The sequence below is a fragment of the Peromyscus californicus genome, unplaced genomic scaffold (assembly GCF_007827085.1).
Source record: "Peromyscus californicus insignis strain IS unplaced genomic scaffold, ASM782708v3 Scaffold_14__1_contigs__length_90479793_seg_2, whole genome shotgun sequence".
Taxonomy (NCBI): Eukaryota; Metazoa; Chordata; class Mammalia; order Rodentia; family Cricetidae; genus Peromyscus; species Peromyscus californicus.
The window spans coordinates 20,371,524-20,389,646 of record NW_026294436.1 but is presented as its reverse complement, the minus strand read 5'-3'; the positions used below and the strand labels follow the sequence as shown (position 1 = coordinate 20,389,646).

Sequence of the window (18,123 nt, the reverse complement as noted above, 5' to 3'; positions counted from 1 at the left end):
GACAGACCACACCTGCTCTTTCTCCAGCTTGCCCCTCCCCTGGAGGTCCGGGGATTGCAGCTGTGTGTTTTAAAGCCTGTTCCCGTTCCAGGGCACTTAAAATGCTGTGCATCCTATCTCCCTAAGGTCTCTAAGGCTTCCATCTGGGAGGAAGCCCCTTACTTCTCTAGCCCTAGTCTATGACGTGGGAGTAGAAAAGTACAGAATTCCAGTGGGGAAATCATCAGCTGGCGCACTGAGCTCCACAGTATGCTCCACTTTCACCTGATGGTCCAGCCTACTCTGGCTTCCTGCCTCATGAAGGAGTTACCCTTCAATCAGCCCCTGGGGAAACATTACCCAGAGGGAAGCGTTGGCTGGCTAAGTGAGGAGTGTGTGAAGCTTTCCCCATACCAGCTCCCCCAGCCCTCCCTTGTCCCCAATACTTGTCCATGTACTCCATGGAGACCCTGTGCTCCGGGCACAGAGGATGCCAGCCCTGGACCAGTTGGTGACAGACTGTGTGACTGTCCATCAGCACACGTTCACTGAGCCAATGTTGGAGTTGAGCATTCCAGCACAGCCCCAGGCCTCTGCCGCTCACTTTCGCCCCCACCCCCTGGGCCAGGTGCCCTGACTCCTTGCCTGAGCTTCCTTACAGGTTAGCTGGTTCTCCTTAGTCCCCAGAAGTCCTGAAATCTAACTGAACGACTGTGCTTTGCTTCCCCGAAAAGTTCCCCTCTTCCTCCCACCTGCCCATCCCTCTTTTCTTCTGTCTCACTCATTTGTTTACCCATGAGAGTGTTATTAATTGCCCCAGTGGGGGAAAGGAAGAGTCAGAACAGGCTCAGACCCTCCGACCCTAATTTCCACAAATCAGCTCCTTTCATAATGGATTTCACATATAATTGTTGCAATAAAGTGTCCAGTTGCTTAAAAGGAAAAAAGAAAAAAACCTAGAATCTACAAATTTAAAAGTCACTAATCTAGAAGACAAGGAACTAGTAATATAAAGGTACCTGTCCTCCTGTATGACTCTGAGGAATGTGAAGACCGAAATAGCAGATAAAAATACATACCAAAGAGAGGTGGTTTGGGACCTGTCCCTTGGCCAAAGTATCTATACCAGGGCTAAGGGAGAGAGCCTTGAGTTTGAGCTCGCTTAATCTAACTTACAGAAAAGTTGGGACCACACGATGGTTAGAGGTGGCCTCTATTCTACCTAATCTTTACCCAGATCTGAGCAGGAGCAAGCTGCCTGGTGAAATTCACCAGCAGATGGGCAGCAGAACCACAGATGAATGGAAACAGGCCCTCACTGTTGCTGATGAGGTTCTAGATGCCTTTATGCTTCTTAATGGATGCTGCAGTGTCGAGCTGGCCATTGAGTGGCAGAGTCCCTTGCCTTCTAAGGTCTGAACACCCCAGTCATGGGTGACTCCGTAGGCTATAGAGGAGAGAGGCCAGGGAAGGACAGCCTTAGCCAGAGAAGAGAGAGCCACAGTTCTGATGGTGAGGCTGCTGTAGGCAGTATATTTGAGGGATCTGTAAAATGATGAGAGGTTCTGGGACAGGAAATCCAGCTGGCTTATTTGGCTAACTGTCCGTGTGTGCTGCTACCTCCATGCTCTTGCTTCTTCTCCAGGGATGTATTTTTTATTTAAACAGCAGAAGAATAAAAGAGACACTCTTACTCCAACACCCACCACTCCTTCTTAACCTTCTCCCGACCTTAACAACTTCTGCATCCCTCTCGTTTCTTTTCTGAGGGAGAATGTATCTGAACCAGACTAGGACTGGCCACTTCCCCTAACAAAAACCATCCAATCACCATCTTCCTTTCCTGATCTCCCTTCTCAGTTCTCTCTGGCATCCAACACCCCCCACACACGCACACACACATACACCGCACCCCAATCTACCAGCCCAGATTCTAAGCCACACTTGAGTGGCACAGTTCAGAAACGTAGAATTAGCAGAGCAAAATAACAGCAAAAAAAAAAAAAAAAAAAAAACCAAGTTGATGCTTCTGACTAAGGAAAAGCTGCTCCTCCCCAGGGAGGGCAGTAGGGCTTCTCTGGACTCCTTGACGGATTGAGTCCCTCCTGTGTAGTAGGACAGGGTGACAGGGTAGCGTGTTTGTCCGTCTCCCCAGGAACACTGCCGCCTCCAGGATCAGGTTTCTCTCCTGGTCCTCTGCTTCTTCACACAAGGTCATGTTCTTCTTTACAATATGCAAATGGCTGGGCCAAGCAGCGTGAGTTTACACGTTGGGTCTGGGCAGCATTGCTGTGGACCAGACATGAATGTGCACTTGAATGGGGGACACCAGGCCTTCTTCAGGAGGCAGGGCAAGGCTTCTTTTGACACCTGTCTGTTATCTGCATCTTCCAGGAGAGGAGGGCATGGAGCGGAGGAACTCCACTTTTGAGGGGGAGGGGACACAGTGGAGGTTGTGGGGGTATGAGGATGTGCATGTCTTCTGACTGAACAGTTAGGGACTTTTCATTTCCTGCATGCTGTGGAATGAAGATTGGTTTGTCTGCCTGGCCGCACAGTATCCACGGGCACTTGTCACCCAGTGTTGATCGTGTGCAGACTGGTGAATGTTGGCTCTCTGAGGGGCTTTAAATGGATAACAAAACTGCAGTGTGTGATTCTCATCCCACACTCACAAAAGGTTTGCTTCACTCCAGAAAGCCACCCGTGTGGGTTGTCTTTTAAGTTTGTCCATCAATGTCACCAAGTTCCAACACACTGTCCTCTGTCCAAAAGAACTAATGAGTCTCTTGGTTTGGTTTCATTTTAAGAGTGGATTGTTTGGGAATGCTAAGTTGGCTTTGTGCTACTTTTTGGAATGCAGCCTTTGAAGCATCCTTATTGTCTGCCTCACTGACGCCTCGTGCTTGAGATTTGAGGCGTGTGATGGCTTGGGTTGTTGAACCGCCGTGTTTTGTGGCTGGGGTTTTGTTTCTTTCCTTAGACCACTAATTTTTCCTGTTCTGCTTACCAATTCTCACCTCCCTATCTTCTCATCCTCTTTCTCATCCCCCTGGTCTAGATCAAAGTGGTCAAAGTGTTCCATAATTTCCAACAAGTCATCCATAAACCCAGAAACCAACACTCCATCCACAACTTCATGAACCACCCTGAATACAACGTAGACGATGAATTTCCGAAGTCATCCCAGGATGATCAAGAGGAAGATTCTGGACCGAGTTCTAAATTGGGGACTGGGGTGCTCCTGTTGGATGGTGAGGCCACTCCACATGACAACAAAAACAACAATGCCGTGGATTGCAACCAAGTGCAAATCGTCACCTCCCATTCCGACAGCCCTCTGCAAAGCCTGGAGACATCAGTTTGAACTTCCATTCTCTGACTCCCGTCCCTGCTTTCCCTGTTTCTTTTATCATCTATCCCGTCTATAAGGTGACGATGGGACTTGTCACTGTTATGTCAGCTGCTCCTAAGTGTGTGAGAACCCCTACCTGGCCGTGAAGAAACCAGAGCACAGACCTACAAGGATTCGGTCAAACCCTGGGCAGGTAATGGTAGATCTACTCCTCAAGTGTATCAGTTGTCGTCTTTAAAGAAATGATGACAATCCTCCTGGCATCACCCAACCCAAAGTCTCCACGGCATTCCCGCATGTGTCACCGCCTACTGACTTGGAGACTTTATGAGTTTCTGCCATTGACAAGCTAAGTTGTAGGCTCAGGGAGAGACAAATACCCTGTGTTTGTGTTTCAGTAGACTGATGATTATCCTTAGAACATTTTTCCTATTTTGAAAATGCCCACCCTAAGGCCTCTAGCTCTTCCTGCTCTTCAGTCTGACCTCTCCAAGGTTCTTTGGTTCTTATATGACCCTTATCATCCTTCCTCTTACTCTTTTTTTTTTTTCCTAAGTTGTGGTAATTAAGAGAATGGAAAGGACATGGACAAGTTGAGTCAACTTTGGCCCCTTCTGGCCCTGGTAGAACCTTTCATTTTGTTCTAGAGGCAGGCAGATTTCTTTGCTAAAATGGTCTTTTTGGAGCAAATGAGCTAGTGAAATATTTCTCTATTTCCACCAGGTCAGCTCCAACTTCTGAATGTCCAGCTGTCTTCTTGAGTATGTTGGGGCTTTTAAGTGCCAGGGAAATCAGCCATGACCATGAAGCTTTCATATGTATAATATATAGTTTTTACCACAGGCCTGAGCTTCCTCCTTGAATGGGACATGACCCTGCCTCCTAGCTGGATGACGAATTTCAGGACCAACATGGGGCAGGCGTAGGACCAGAAATCACTGAAGCAGACTATTTTCAAGGGTATTTGCCAAGGCTCTCCCAGGGCAGGAGCTGATGGTTAGGGAATGAGTGTTAGGAAGCCTTGGGAGGGGCTAAAGAACCAATCCATCGGGATCTGAGAAACCTCCCCTCAGGCTAGGTGCCTGAGTACCAGCTTTGACATTCTCTTTGCTTTTCCAATTCTATGCTTTGTTGTGTTCCACAACATTTTCCGCCTCTAAGGAGGTCCCCAACTTTTGCAAATATTTCAATGTTGAAAATACACACCGGAAAGAGGAGGCTCCCTGACAGGGTTCTGATTCAAGGAGCAAGAGGCCCTCCCCGGAAAGCTCCCTGCCTCCTCTCTCCTCGCTTCACACACACACACACACACACACACACACACACATACACACACACGCTCTCCCTGCCTTCAGCAGTGTCTCCACTGCTGCCCAGGAAAGCCTGTGCCTTTTTACCCCCAACACTGCCCAATGCATCCTCTGCCCACCCGCCTCTCGGGAGTTGGGAACTTCACCGAAAGGGACTTCGCCTTACTGGGACGAGGTGGAGGCACGTTCCCAGGTGCTCCATCTGTACCCCTGATATGCTGATCTAAGCATTTTTGTGCAGGTGGACCAAACTGATGTCCCCAAGTAAGTCCCATCTCCCATGAGTTCAGTGAAGCCTGCCTCCCACTTTCTAGGGGTATGGAAATAAGGAGGATGCGCGAGGCTCATGAGAACTGCCAGGTTTCCACTTGGGAGAGAAAGACAAGATGAACTTGTCCACTCCTAGCCTTTCTTCTAGAGATCTTCCTCCCACCCAAGCTGCCAAGATAGGATGAGTGAACAATCACCATTCCACACCCATTACAGCATACTCCATCATTACAGGAAGTAGCGAGAAGGCTTTGATTTGGGTTTTGCAAAGCTTACACACTTGAGCAATCTTTCCTTGTGGCGAAAAAACAGCTCACTGGAGTTGTTAATTATTCACACACACACACACACACACACACACACACACACACACACACACATTTAAGTACATTCGAAGATTGATTCTGTCAACTCTTTTATTACCTCAGATCATTTTTCAAAGCAAGCCAATAACAGGCTTCGAAGGCCATCTACCATCCTTGCTCCCAAGGGACTTTTGTGGTGCCTGGAAGGTCACTCTTGAGGGCTTTATGTCTACTTTTTCAAAGTCAATAGTTTGTGTGTGTGTGTGTGTGTGTGTGTGTGTGTGTGTGTGTGTGCCTGTGTATGTGTGTGTTCTAGTTTCCATAGTAAGAGAGAAAATATAGAAATATTATGCAAAAAACATAGTTTTCTTTAGATCAGAAACTAATATTTTTGAGTCAGCCATATATATATATTGTTTGAAGAACTTCAAATAAAATGCCGTCACAGAGCACCATAGAGGGAGCACACAGCCAGCTTTGGCATGACAGGTGGCTCAGTATATTTGTAATTGGTTTAATATATATATATATATATATATATATATATATATATATATACACACCATACTTCCTTTCTCCAAACAGCCATCTTTATATTTAGGGAAAAATAATTGTTGGGTTCTAGACTTTTTTTAATATATATTTTGTTGAAATGGAATTGAGTAAGTTCAAGTGTTTCTGTGCATATGTTTTTTCTATTCAGTTTCAGTGATCCAGGTGGCAGTGAGTAAATATGACAGAAGTTAATAACCGTTTCCCCTACATGGTGCTTCGGATTTGAAAGAGTTCTGATGGGGAGAAAGAGAAACCATCCTAGAGCCCTCTTGATAACCCTGCAGGTAGTGAGGGAAACCCCAGGAAAGAGACTTCTCATCTGTCAGGACATGGATGTATGCTGCCGTGGAGGAGGGCCAGGCTTGTTGGTAACCAGGGCCCAGGGCCAGTTGGGCTTGTGTGTGAGAAGTTAGCGGGCAAGCAGTGTCAATGACAGTCTCTCCTGGTAGGCAAGGGAACTGTGACATGGGGCTTGCATTTCTTTACGCTTCTTTCACTTCCCCTTCTCCCCAGAGTGACCCCATTAGTGAGTGTCTGTGCATGAATCTGAGTAGTGGCACCTTCCTCTTTTGTACAACACAGCAGATGGGAGACTGAGCTCCAAATAGAAAAGATAAATACAGCAATGGTTGCTTCCAGTCTGACAGTCCGAGGACTAGGTCCCTCTCAACAGTCCTTCACTGTCCTCTAGAGTGCTTTTCCCATCCCAAAGGATGTAAGAGAGACCAGCTAGACCCCCTCTGGGCCTTTGTGGATTCCTCAGGTTTGGATTTATAGTTTCCTTCAAGCTTTAGGGGACAATTGCGCAGAACAATCAGAGTGATTACCTCACTGCCGAAAATCCAGAGGGGCACGCGTGCTTGAGTGTGCCTGACTCCTGTCCTGCATCCCTCCCTTTCTTCCCATCCCTTGCCTTACAGTTGAAGCTACCTGTGGTACCATCCCAGTCTGCGCACTCAGCCACCTTTGCGTCTCGGGTCCGACCCATGGCACTGGTGGGGGTGCGCACTTACAATGCCTGCTGTTCTAAAGCCATCCCAGCCTCTTCCTCAGTAGACCACACACCCTCCCTCCCTGCCATTCAGCTCAGAGCCAGAACTTTTGCCTTCCCAGCTCTGCAGTTAGGCCTGCTGTCCCCTTTCTTCTTCCTGGGAGAGGTGAAGGGAGGTGAGCTCCCTGCATCCCAATCGGCCTTTGGTTCGTGTTTTCTCCCCATGTGTATATATGCCATATGTAAATATGCCATATATATGTGCCAACAAATTGATCTATGCCATCTTTTCTAATCGGCATGCAGATAGGAATTTTGAGTTTCTTCTCAGTAACTAGTATAATGAGCACTGGTTATTTTTGTACAAAAGAAAAAGAAAAAAAAACAGAAAATTGACTGTTGTAGTCTGCATGACAGACATGATCATATCAAAGCAATGTATATCCTAGTGTGTATTGCCATAGTTTGCAGTTCAGCTTAACAGTGCACCCAATCTGTATTTGCATTTGATATTATTTAAGCTCTATGTGTAATATTTCACATGTATTTATATGGCTCTTGGGGGGATGCTATAAACTGACAAATCTGTAATGCAAATGTGTCGTCCCACTGACACGGGAAGAAGAGTTTGTAAAGGGGTCATTTTTTGGAACCAATAAAGCTTTTTGCTGATGAGCAGAAACCAATGCCATGCACTGAGAATAAAAACCCATGCCCACTTGTAATGTGCTGTCTTCCATGTGTCTTTTGGGTCTCACCATTGGGACTGCCGGGGCTGAGAAGGGTTTTACCTTCACCACCTTTAGAGCAAAAACAGGGCCCAAGCATGTTCCTTCCCATGACATGCTTCCTTCAGGGGCCCACAGCCCTGGGGACCAGCCTCATTCCCTAGGAGAGCCAGCTTTTCTGTACACTCTACAGCTGGAGTTGGCTAGAGCTCATGATCTAGGTCCTGAAAAGCTGAGGCCTTGGGAAGGATGAGCAAGAGGACTCCTGGCTTAGGTCCTCCTTCTTCTCCTCCTTCGTCCCTTCCTCCTAACCTTCTCCCCTCCTCTTTTTTTTTTTTTTTTTTTTTTTTTGGTTTTTCGAGACAGGGTTTCTCTGTGTAGCTTTGCGCCTTTTCCTGGAACTCACTTGGTAGCCCAGGCTGGCCTCGAACTCACAGAGATCCGCCTGGCTCTGCCTCCCGAGTGCTGGGATTAAAGGCATGCGCCACCAATGCCCAGCTCTCCCCTCCTCTTTCTTAAAATGCCTTTTGACAAAGTTAGTCCCCCTTACAGTAACTGCTTTTCCTGCAGACGTTCTCCACCGCCCACCTCCTGTTCCCTTTGTTTTTAACGTTCCGTTCGTTACATTTTGGCATCATGACTGTGTTAGACTCCAATCGCTGATCAAAGAATGTAGGCCATTTACCTTCTGGGCTGCCATATCTCTCAGATGACTCCTTGTAGCTTGCACCCAGGTATACAACCAAGTTCCCTGCCCCCTTTTAAGTCACCCCCTCTAGAAAAGAGCCCTGTCTCTTGTCCAGGGTTCCTTAGTAAAGTGTGTTGGCGGAGGACAGCCAGTGTTCCCTGGTGGTCTCTCTGGGATGTTTCTGAAGGTGCTGGTTCAAAAGGGACTAGCCTGGATGGAAGACTCGCAGGCTATGTCTTAAAGAAAAAAAAATTCTGATGTGTATGGGTGTTTTGCCTGCATGTATATCTGTGCTCCTCATGCCTGGAGCCCAAGGAGGCCAGAAGATGTCTTTGGATCCCTTGGAACTGGACTTACAGATGCCTGGGAGCCTCCATGTGGGTGCTGGGAGCAGCAAGTGTTCTTCACCACTGAGCCATCTCGCCAGCCCTCAGCCTAAGTGTTATCCCCAGCGTTCTTGCCTGTCCCAGATTGCTCTCCATAGGCGTGGACACGTGGCCCACCTAGTTTCTTTAAAATGGAGGCTAGGGAAGTAATTAATTTAAGTAACTTTAAGCTTTAAAGGAGTTTGGGCCCTTATTTGAGAACAGAAGCCATAAATCAGTCACTTGCTTTTCTCCCCCATTGTAAGTGCCCTTCTAAATACCCATTTTTTGTTTTTGTTTTTTGTTGTGTTTTTTTGGTTTGTTTGTTTTGGTTTTTGGTTTGTTGTGTGTGTGTTTTTGTTTGTTTGTTTTTTGAGACAGGGTTTCTCTATGTAGCCCTGGCTGTCCTGGAACTCACTCTGTAGACCAGGCTGGCTCGAACTCACAGAGATCCACCTGTCTCTTTCTCTTGAGTGCTAGGATTAAAGATATGCATCACTTCTGCCCGCCTAAGAATTGGATCTTAAAAACACAACCTCCTGATCCAGCATGTGAATGGTGTCTGGCTAAGACTGCTGTGTCTTAAGACATTGGTTCAATGGGACATGAAGGCCGGTTGGGTTCCTTGGGCCCAGGTGAACATGAAAGAGAACTTGCTCAGCTGGGTGGTGGCGCACGCCTTTAATCCCAGCACTCAGGAGGCAGAGGCAGGCAGATCTCTGAGTTCGAGACCAGCCTGGTCTACAGAGTGAGTTCCAAGATAGCCATGGCTACACAGAGAAACCCTGTGTCAAAAATCAAAAAAAAAAAAAGTAAAGAAAAAGACAGAAAGAGAGCGTGCTTACCTTCTTTAATTCCAGTTTTAGGAAATAATTGTTTTGATCTCCATCTTCAATGTTTTGTAAGGTCCCCTCTCTCGGTTACATGTCCTCTCTGTGTGGTCACTGAGTTGTTTAAAGCTCTACCAAGTCTGCCTGATCCCTCCCAAGCATACACATGGCCAAGGGGCTGGCAGGTCCATAGATAACCCATCAGATACCGACACAGTGGTCACCAGCTCCTACCTTGCATCTGTTAAGACCTGACCTTGTTGCTGGAAGCAGGAAGGAGAGGAGGAATGGCAGGTCCTTCACAGGCAAACAATTTTGCAACTTTACTGTAAATAAAATAAATACGTCTCTATCTCTGTGTGGTGGCGCCAACTTCTGCTTGCCTTCAGTGTGAACCTAAGTCACAAGAAATGGGCTGGACATGGTGGCTCACACCTTTAATCCCAGCATCGGGAGACAGAGGTACTGGATCTCTGAGTTCAAGGTCAGCCTGGTTTACAGAGTGAATTCCAAGATAGGCAGGGTTATGTCAAGAGACCCTATCTCAAAAAACAAAAATAACAACAACAACAACAAAAAGAAATAGCCTGCTCTGTGTATAGACCAAGAAACGTTCATCTTGGAAACTGGTGCCTTCTGGTTCTGAATCCTGATGTGGAGCCTGCTGGCAACAAGGCTTGACTTCGCTTGTAAGACTGTTTTCAGCAATTCCTCCCTGGAGTAGCCCTCCTTCCCCCGGGCCTAGAAAACACAAGAGATGCTCTGCAACGATGCCCTTGCTGCCCTCTCTAAGTGGATGATATCACACACACACACACACAGCACGCCATCTCTACACTTAAACTAAGGAGTTAAATGATTTGTGTGTTGGGGAAGTCAAACGACAACAAGAAGTTAAGCATCTTTTTATGCAATTTAAGCCAAGCAAATACTTGAACTGTCGGCGTGGCCCAGTGGTTCTCAACCTTCCTGATGCTGTGACCCTTTAATGCAATCCCTCATGTGGTGGTGGCCCCCTCCAACCATCAAATGACTTTTGCTGCTGCTTCACAACTGTAATTTTGTTCCTGATAGGAATCATAACGCCCATATCTGATATTTCTGAGGGTCTTAAGCAACACCTATAAGAGGGTCATTTGACCCCCGAAGGGGTCACAACCCACAGGTTGAGAAGCACGGGCCTTGCTGGAGCCACACATTCCAACGGATGTATCAGTCCCTGCTCCACAGCAGACCGGGGCTCGGTGTGCAAACCCAGCTACTGCTCAGTTTCCTCCACGTCCCTGCAGTAGAAAAGCATCTCCCTTTAGCATAGACTTCTTCTTCCCGATACCGCACAAGGGATCAGGCTGATCCCTACTACTGGGCTAGGAGCGCTGCTCTGGAAGTGGCCTGTTCTAAACTGCAGGTGTTCACATTAGGCCCATTTAAAATTTTTGTTTATGATATTGATTTCAGAGCGTGTGTATGTGTGTGTGTGTGTGTATAGATAGATATAGTTATATAGATATAGATATATAGATATCAGGCATACACACATGCACATAAGCTAAACTGAACAAAGTTTTTAAAAAACATTGAACTAGCTTATCCAGAAGGTCTCTGCCAGCTCTAAAATTCAGGTTCTACCTCCACAATAACAACAAAAAATTAAGCATGCCTGAGGAGCTAGCGCAGTCAGGCAAGTGTTCACCATAGAGGCAAGAAGGCCCAAGTTCCATCCCCAGAAGCCATGTGAAAAAGCCAGCCACAGTGATGTGTTCTTGTAATCCCAATGCTGGCGAGACAGAGACAGGCAGAACACTGGGACTCACTGGCCTGCCAGCCAGCCACACCTACCTAGTGAGCACCAGATACCAAGAGACCCTCTCTCAAAAAGCCAGGTGGGTGGCTGCGGAGAACATCATCCAAGAGTGACCTCTGGCCTGCATAGATCCATATGCACACAGGACCAACCCCCCCCACACACACACAATATGTATGTATATATATATATATACAGTACTGCATGTTTGAAGACACGAGCCCAATTTAGACACCTCAAGTATCCCTGCTCCCCCTTTTTTTTTTTACAAACATATGCACAAATAAAATCTAATAAAACTTAGTGATTGGAGCCCAGACTGTTGATAGTATTATCATCTAGTTGATTGCATAGTAGACTGGAAACGTGTTTGGGAATGTGATGTAGAAAGAGCAGTCGTTTGGAAGCCCAGAGTTGTAACCCACTGGAATGTTGCCAATTCAACAGACGTGAGGTGCTGCCACTTGAGGCAAGGTGGAGAGCCTGACCCGGAAGTTAAAAAAGCCTGTGTCAGATCCCGACCCTGCTGCTCACTTGCTGGGTGACTTCAGGGTCTTCCCAACCCTGACGGTCACTCGATTCCTCCTCTAGTCTTTAGCTGTTATTAACAACTCTCTGGAGCCTGAGCGGAATTTCTCTTCCTCTGTTTTATCTCCCTGGAATGCAGCGTAATTGTGTGCTTTGAACATTACCGCGTACTGGGACGTGTGCCAGCAGGCTTCCCCTCAGGCCCAGCCACCTGCATCCGTATCAAAGACAAATGCTCCACATCCCTGAAGTGTGAGACTGCTTTTCTAAATCAACTCAGGCACTGACCAAGCTTGTGCCCAGCAAGATCTGTGAGAGGATATGGTACCTTTGTCTCCTGTCCTTGGACATTCATCCACTCATTCAGTAAACAAAGTACAGTATTGATCACGCCAGGCATGTGTCCACTGAAGTTGAATTAAACGAAGCCCCCCCACTCCACCCCTTTGAATTTAGTCTCCATGAGAGAGACAAAGCAAATATGTAGTATGTCAAGGATGATTAGGGGCAGGGTAGAAAGTAAGGTGAGCACAAGATGGGTGAACAGAATAGTCAGGGAATGCTATTGTGACAGGGACATTTGTTTATTTATTTATATTATGTGTACTGGTGTTTTGCCTCTGTGTGTGTGTGTGTGTGTGTGTGTGTGTGTGTGTGTGTATCTGTGTGAGGATGCTGAATCTCCTGGAACCAGAGTTACAGTTGTGAACTGCCGTGTAGGTGCTGGGAATTGAACCCAGGACCTCTGGAAGTGCAGCCAGTGCTCTTAACCGCTGAGCCATCTCTCCAGCCCGGCCCCCTAATCCAGAGGTAGTTAAAGCGAGCTGGGTGAATATGTGCCTTAAAGGATCAGCACTGAAGCAGGAGATCTTACTTGTTTGGGGGCCTGCAAGGAGATCACACATTGAACCGAGTGACTCAATGGGAAAGTGAAAATGACAAATTCAGAACCTGGAGGCTTCTGTGCGATGGAAGTTCACTGGAGGATCTTAACAGAAGGTGCCACGAGCTACTCCCTACAGTTTAAAGGGCTCCCATGGTCTGTCAGACGATGGAAAGCTATACCGTGGGTGACCTAACCTCCTAAGAGGACCAAAAGATCCAAGCCCCATTGCCATGCCATTATCCTACGGCACACAAAACAGTGAGAAGGGAGTGCCACCCTCGTGTGTGGGGGGCATCCAGTCAATGAAGTGAAGAATGGCTGTTGAAGGGACTCTAGCCAGCCCGAGCATGGCAACATGGTCCTGGCAGGCCTTGCCCTTCGCTTATCCCCTCTGCCTTGCTAAAAACCATTAAACATGTTCCTAAAGCTAGCCACCAAGATCTAGTCCCTTATTTGGCCAACTCCTCTTCCTGAGGCTGACTACTGAGGTCCAGCTATTGAACGATTGAAGTCCAGCGATCAAAAGTCCCCTTTGGCTCACCTAATTAACATGCCCAATTAAAATTAAGCACCTCGGGAGTGCTTAAATGGCTCAGAGGTTAAGAGCACTGGCTGCTCTTCCAGAGGACCCGGGTTCAATTCCCAGCACCCACATGGCAGCTCACAACTGCCTGTAACTCCAGTCCCAGGGCATCTGACATTCTCACACCAATGCACATAAAATAAAGTTAAATAAATTATAAAAAAAAAAAAATTAAGCACCTCTTCCTAACATGGGGTTCCCCCTTTTACTTTAGTAAACCACCATTTGCCTGTGGACCACAGCTGTCTCCTCTCTATCTAGAGGTAGTCCTCTGTTAGAGTTGTCATCCCATCCTGCCCCCCACCAGACATCTCTGTCCCTCTCCCTTCCCCTTCCCCTTTCTCCTCTGTCTCCTGTCTTTGTCTCTTAGTCCCCGCCCTCTGTCCCTCTGCAGCAAATAAATCTCCTTTGTGCTGAGAATTTGGTCTTGGGGGTCTTGACCCAATACTGGTTCCTTCAGTTACTGCTGGGAGTTTTTCTACTCATCTCCAAGAGGCACAAAGAAAACAGTCTATCCGGGCAGCGGTGGCGCACGCCTTTAATCCCAGCACTCGGGAGGCAGAGGCAGGTGGATCTCTGTGAGTTCGAGGCCAGCCTGGTCTATAGAGTGAGTTCCAGGATAGCCAGGGCCATACAAAGGAACCCTGTCATGAAAAAAGAAGACAGCCTGACCTACACCTTCCATCCTCTAGCTCTCACTGTCACAGTTACCATCTGGGCCACAAACAGGTGTTGTGCCCACTCACCTCCCCTGAGACCTGCTGCAGCCATCCGATGCCTCCTGTGACTACCACAGTAGTTTCCTGTGCCAGGTGCCACCCTTTCCTGCCAGGGCCCAGGGGTCAGCAACTGTCTACTTGCCCTCTTACAGGAGGGTCACCGGCCACTTGCGACTTGGGGGCCAAGGAAAATTGGGTTGTTCTTAGCAGGGCATCCCTCCTCCAGACACACCTCATCACCACTGTCCTGTGGCTCTCAGGCTGGTAGGGTAGAGGCTGCTAGATAGAAAATTCCAGAAGACTCAAGAAGACAGAGGCCTGGTCTGTCCTTGGAACTTTCTTATCTGTTGGCAATACCAGCAGCCTCCCCCTCAGGGTCCAAGTCTTTGTGAGTGTGCAGGGACCGCCCCCAGCCTGGCCTCAGTCCTCACTTCTGAAAGTTCCTCAAGCTGCTCAAAGATTTTGGGTGGAGAGGAGGTGGAGAGCCGAGAAGGGAGGGGGCTGTGCTGGTTTCTCACATCTTTAGCTCAAAAGGAAGGTATTTGCTGCCTTTGTTCTCTTTCAGACCTGTCTGTACTGGAAAGGCCTGAGGGATGGAGCAACCAAGGGGGAAGGGATGCCTCCACAGAGAAGTCTTGTCATCTAAGACCGTCCCAGCCCCAAAACTTCCAAAAAAGGAAGTCTGATCTGAGGTGTTTTTCACTCTTTCACACAAGGCAATTTGGACATTTTTTTTTTTCCAGAAATATAAGAGCTACTCTGAACACCTTTGTGGGGCAAAGGCCAGCCACAAGAGCCCGGCCTTCCTTCCTGTGAGGGCCGCACTGCCCTTGTCCCTTGGTAGAAGAGTGCCCGGCAGGACGAATGAAAAGCACTGAGAAGTCCCAGGGTCTCACCCATGCGCTGTGGGTCACAAACTGGGCGGGTGGCAAGAAACACTGAAGAAAACCTGAGAGAGGCCCAGTTAGCTCTGCGAGGCGACTCTGTGCTCTGAGAGCAGAGGGTCCACTCTCCTGTCCCCAGGGCCTCCGAGACCACTCAGGGAGACAGCCCCACATCAAAGGCTGGAGTCCCCACAAGATGCACGAGACCATGTCACACACAGAGCCGTGGAGACACAGAGGAATGCCCAGGTCTCTAGAGGGAAAGCTCACAGAGGTGGTAACCTCTTGGGCCATGTTTTCCTTTTATTAAAAAGAAAAAGAAAAAAATATGTTATTATCAGTTTTTTTTCTAAAAACAACATTTGATGGTTGTAACAATCTGAGTAGAGAGCTGTTCAGAGAAGAAAGTACCAGTTTTCTCAAGGCCTACCATCCAGAAAGGACCAGCACAGAGCTTCAGAGAGGACTGTACTGGAATTTTACAGAATGAAAGAAAATGCTGATAAAATGAAGATACGTGGGCACCCATTGTACAAAGTAAGATTGAATAGGGTCTGTGTGTAACACATGCACAGAGCAGGAAGTAGCCATCCGGCGCTGCCATCCATGCCAAGGGAGGACCTAAGAGTGGGTCCCCCAGTGAGCGATGCCTCAAAAGTGTGGGATGGAGGAGTTTGGATGTTTTGTTTGCAATAGAGCCCAATTTGGCCTCAAACTCTCCATCCTCCTGCCTCAGTCTCACAAGAATGACTACAGGAATGCCCTGTGTTCAAGAAGTAAAGTAACACTGAGGGTGGAGGGCACTGGGGGTGGTTCATTAAATACAAGAGAAGAAGATTAATGCCACCGTAAGAGCAGAGCAGGCTCCCTTTAATGAGCTCGCGCGTGTGTGTGTGTGTGTGTGTGTGTGTGTAAGGACTGAGCCAGACAGTTTTCATTAGTGGTCCAATTAATTTTTACAACAATGTTGTGTAAGAACTTTTAATGTCGCCAGTTGACATCCAAGGAAATACCACAAAAAGAGAAGCTGGCTAGAATCTGACCCCAGGTGATTTTCAACTAGAATTTGTGTCTTCCCAGAGAGGACTAATGAAAAAATTCTGGCAGTAGAGGCATTCACAGCATAGCCTGCAGCCCTCCATCTCCATCAAGAGTCTTGGCACAAGTCGGGCGGTGATGGCACAAGCCTCTAATTCCAGCACTTGGGAGGCAGAGGTAGATGGATCTCTGTGAGTTTGAGGCCAGCCTGGGCTACAAAATTCCAGAACAGCCAGGACTGTTACACAGAGAAACCCTGTCTCAAAAAAAACAAAAACAAACAAGCAAAAAGGTCTTTGCCCACCAACATGTATATAAACTGAGTCTATTATCGAGCCAATCTAAACCTCTCATGGCAGCACATGCATATAATCCCAGCACTCAGGACCCTAAGGCAGGAAGGTTGAGAGTTCAAGGCCAACTTGGGTTATTTAACAAGACCCTGCCTAAAAAAAATTAGCATGAACAAAAACAGTCCTAACAGTTTATAGTCATATGTCACACTCGACTCCTAAAATGATTTTGAGAGGTTTCAAGGAACACTAAAAGAATCCAGTTTAAAACATGCACCACCTTGCTTCTCAGAAATAAGTGGTTTTCTTCCCCTATTCTGAGAAAGTATTCCCCACTTTCTTATATTAATTTATTAGCCAGATTTGACTTGTGGAAGGAAAGGAGAACAGGAGAGTAGAGGGGCTGAGGCCAGAAGCCCGAGAAGAGAATCCCTCTGAGGTTGTTTCCCTCAGGCATGGTAGCAGCCTGGGACACCAGGAGGGAATGCTGGTCTGGTTTCAGCAGGCTGGGCAAACAAAAGAGATGATTACATGGCTGAGTAGAGCTGGTGCACGCCTTTAATGCCAGCACTCCGGAGGGCAGAGGCAGGCGGATCTCTGTGAGTTCGAGGCCAGCCTGGACTACAGAGTGAGATCCACGATCCACGACAGGCACCAAAATTACATGGAGAAATCCTGTCTCGAAAAACGAGAGAGAGAGAGAGAGAGAGAGAGAGGAGAGAGAGAGAGAGAGAGAGAGAGAGAGAGAGGTGATTATACACAGAGGGAAATACTTTTTTATCTATCATCAGTCAGGGTTCTGAGGTCAGTTCCACCTGGCTTCCCTTGAGGCCCCATTCACGTTGTAGCTCACACAGCATTCACCATAGTCTCCAATGGCTCACAAGGGCAGCCTGGCCAGTCCTCTAGTGCAAGGGATCTAGTGAGGAATCCTAGTTTTTTTTTGTTTTTGTTTTTGTTTTTGTTTTTGTTTTTTTTTTTTGTTGTTTTTTTTTTTGTTTTTTTCGAGACAGGGTTTCTCTGTGTAGCTTTGCGCCTTTCCTGGAACTCGCTTTGGAGACCAGGCTGGCCTCGAACTCACAAAGATCCGCCTGGCTCTGCCTCCCGAGTGCTGGGATTAAAGGCGTGCGCCACCACCGCCCGGCGGAATCCTAGTTTTTATTCAGACCTGAAAGAAATGTATGCGGAGACTTAAGTTCCAGCCCTGGAGCCAACTGCCACCAACCCATCTGTTTCCAGGCTCCCCAGAGGGAAGGTGGTGAGAGCCTGGCCTGGTAGGGTGTCCTGCAGTTTACAGGACCAGTCTGCAGCCCCTGGGACCCTGGGAGAGCCAGAACAAGCAGGGCTTGTCTGGGCTCTGGAAGCCAAGGACTCCAATGTCCATTGGAAAGAGGTCAGGGAGAGGCCAGGAAACAAAGGCACTGATGTCATCCCTTTCATTTTCCTGGAGCTCCACCTGGTCTGGAAATTATAGTCAGGAGACGCTCGGCGTGCTCTGCATACTCTTCTGGACATTTGTGGAGCCAAAAAGAAGGGGAACGACAACCAGACGTGGAACATTCTCCTGTGCTCGGGCCCTGCAGGTCAGTGCTGGCGAGGAACCCACGGGCACCTCAGATTGGAGGCTACCCAGGCTTGGTACTGGAGTACAGAAGAGCCAAGCCAACAGCAGACAGCCCGTCCCCAGAAGTGCTGAGTCCTGAGAAAGAAACAGCCTCCAGAGGCCCTGCAACCCAGGCTCAGTTCTATTCCCACCATGACACCGGAAAAGAGGTTCTCAAAGTGTGAAACACAGACTGCTTCAGGCACTATCACCTGCAGAGGACCTATTTATAAAGCCTGTCCACCCACTGAACCACAAGCAGGTGCCAGATCGGCACTTCCCTCTAAACAACTACTTCTAGTGCTGTTTAGACTATGTTTAGAATGCTGAGGACCATTCCAAAGCCAGGCATGGCGATGCTCTTTTTTAATCCCAGCACTTGGGGGGCAGAGGCTGGAGGATCTCTGTG

General features: G+C 47.8%; 1 protein-coding gene across 6 annotated transcripts in view; it reads left to right on the top strand.

The window, feature by feature from the left end:
• The window catches only part of Atp2b4 (ATPase plasma membrane Ca2+ transporting 4), a 103,419-nt gene extending 95,929 nt beyond the window's left edge, over positions 1 to 7,490 (top strand). For 3 of the 6 annotated variants that reach the window (XM_052736986.1, XM_052736985.1, XM_052736991.1), the window contains one exon: positions 3,041 to 7,490. In XM_052736986.1, coding sequence (XP_052592946.1) covers positions 3,041 to 3,346 — 306 coding nt within the window. In that variant the 3' untranslated portion in view covers positions 3,347 to 7,490. The remainder of the gene's footprint in view (positions 1 to 3,040) is intronic. The other 3 variants (XM_052736990.1, XM_052736989.1, XM_052736988.1) reach the window with 1 other exon arrangement.
• Positions 7,491 to 18,123: the final 10,633 nt, after the last annotated feature.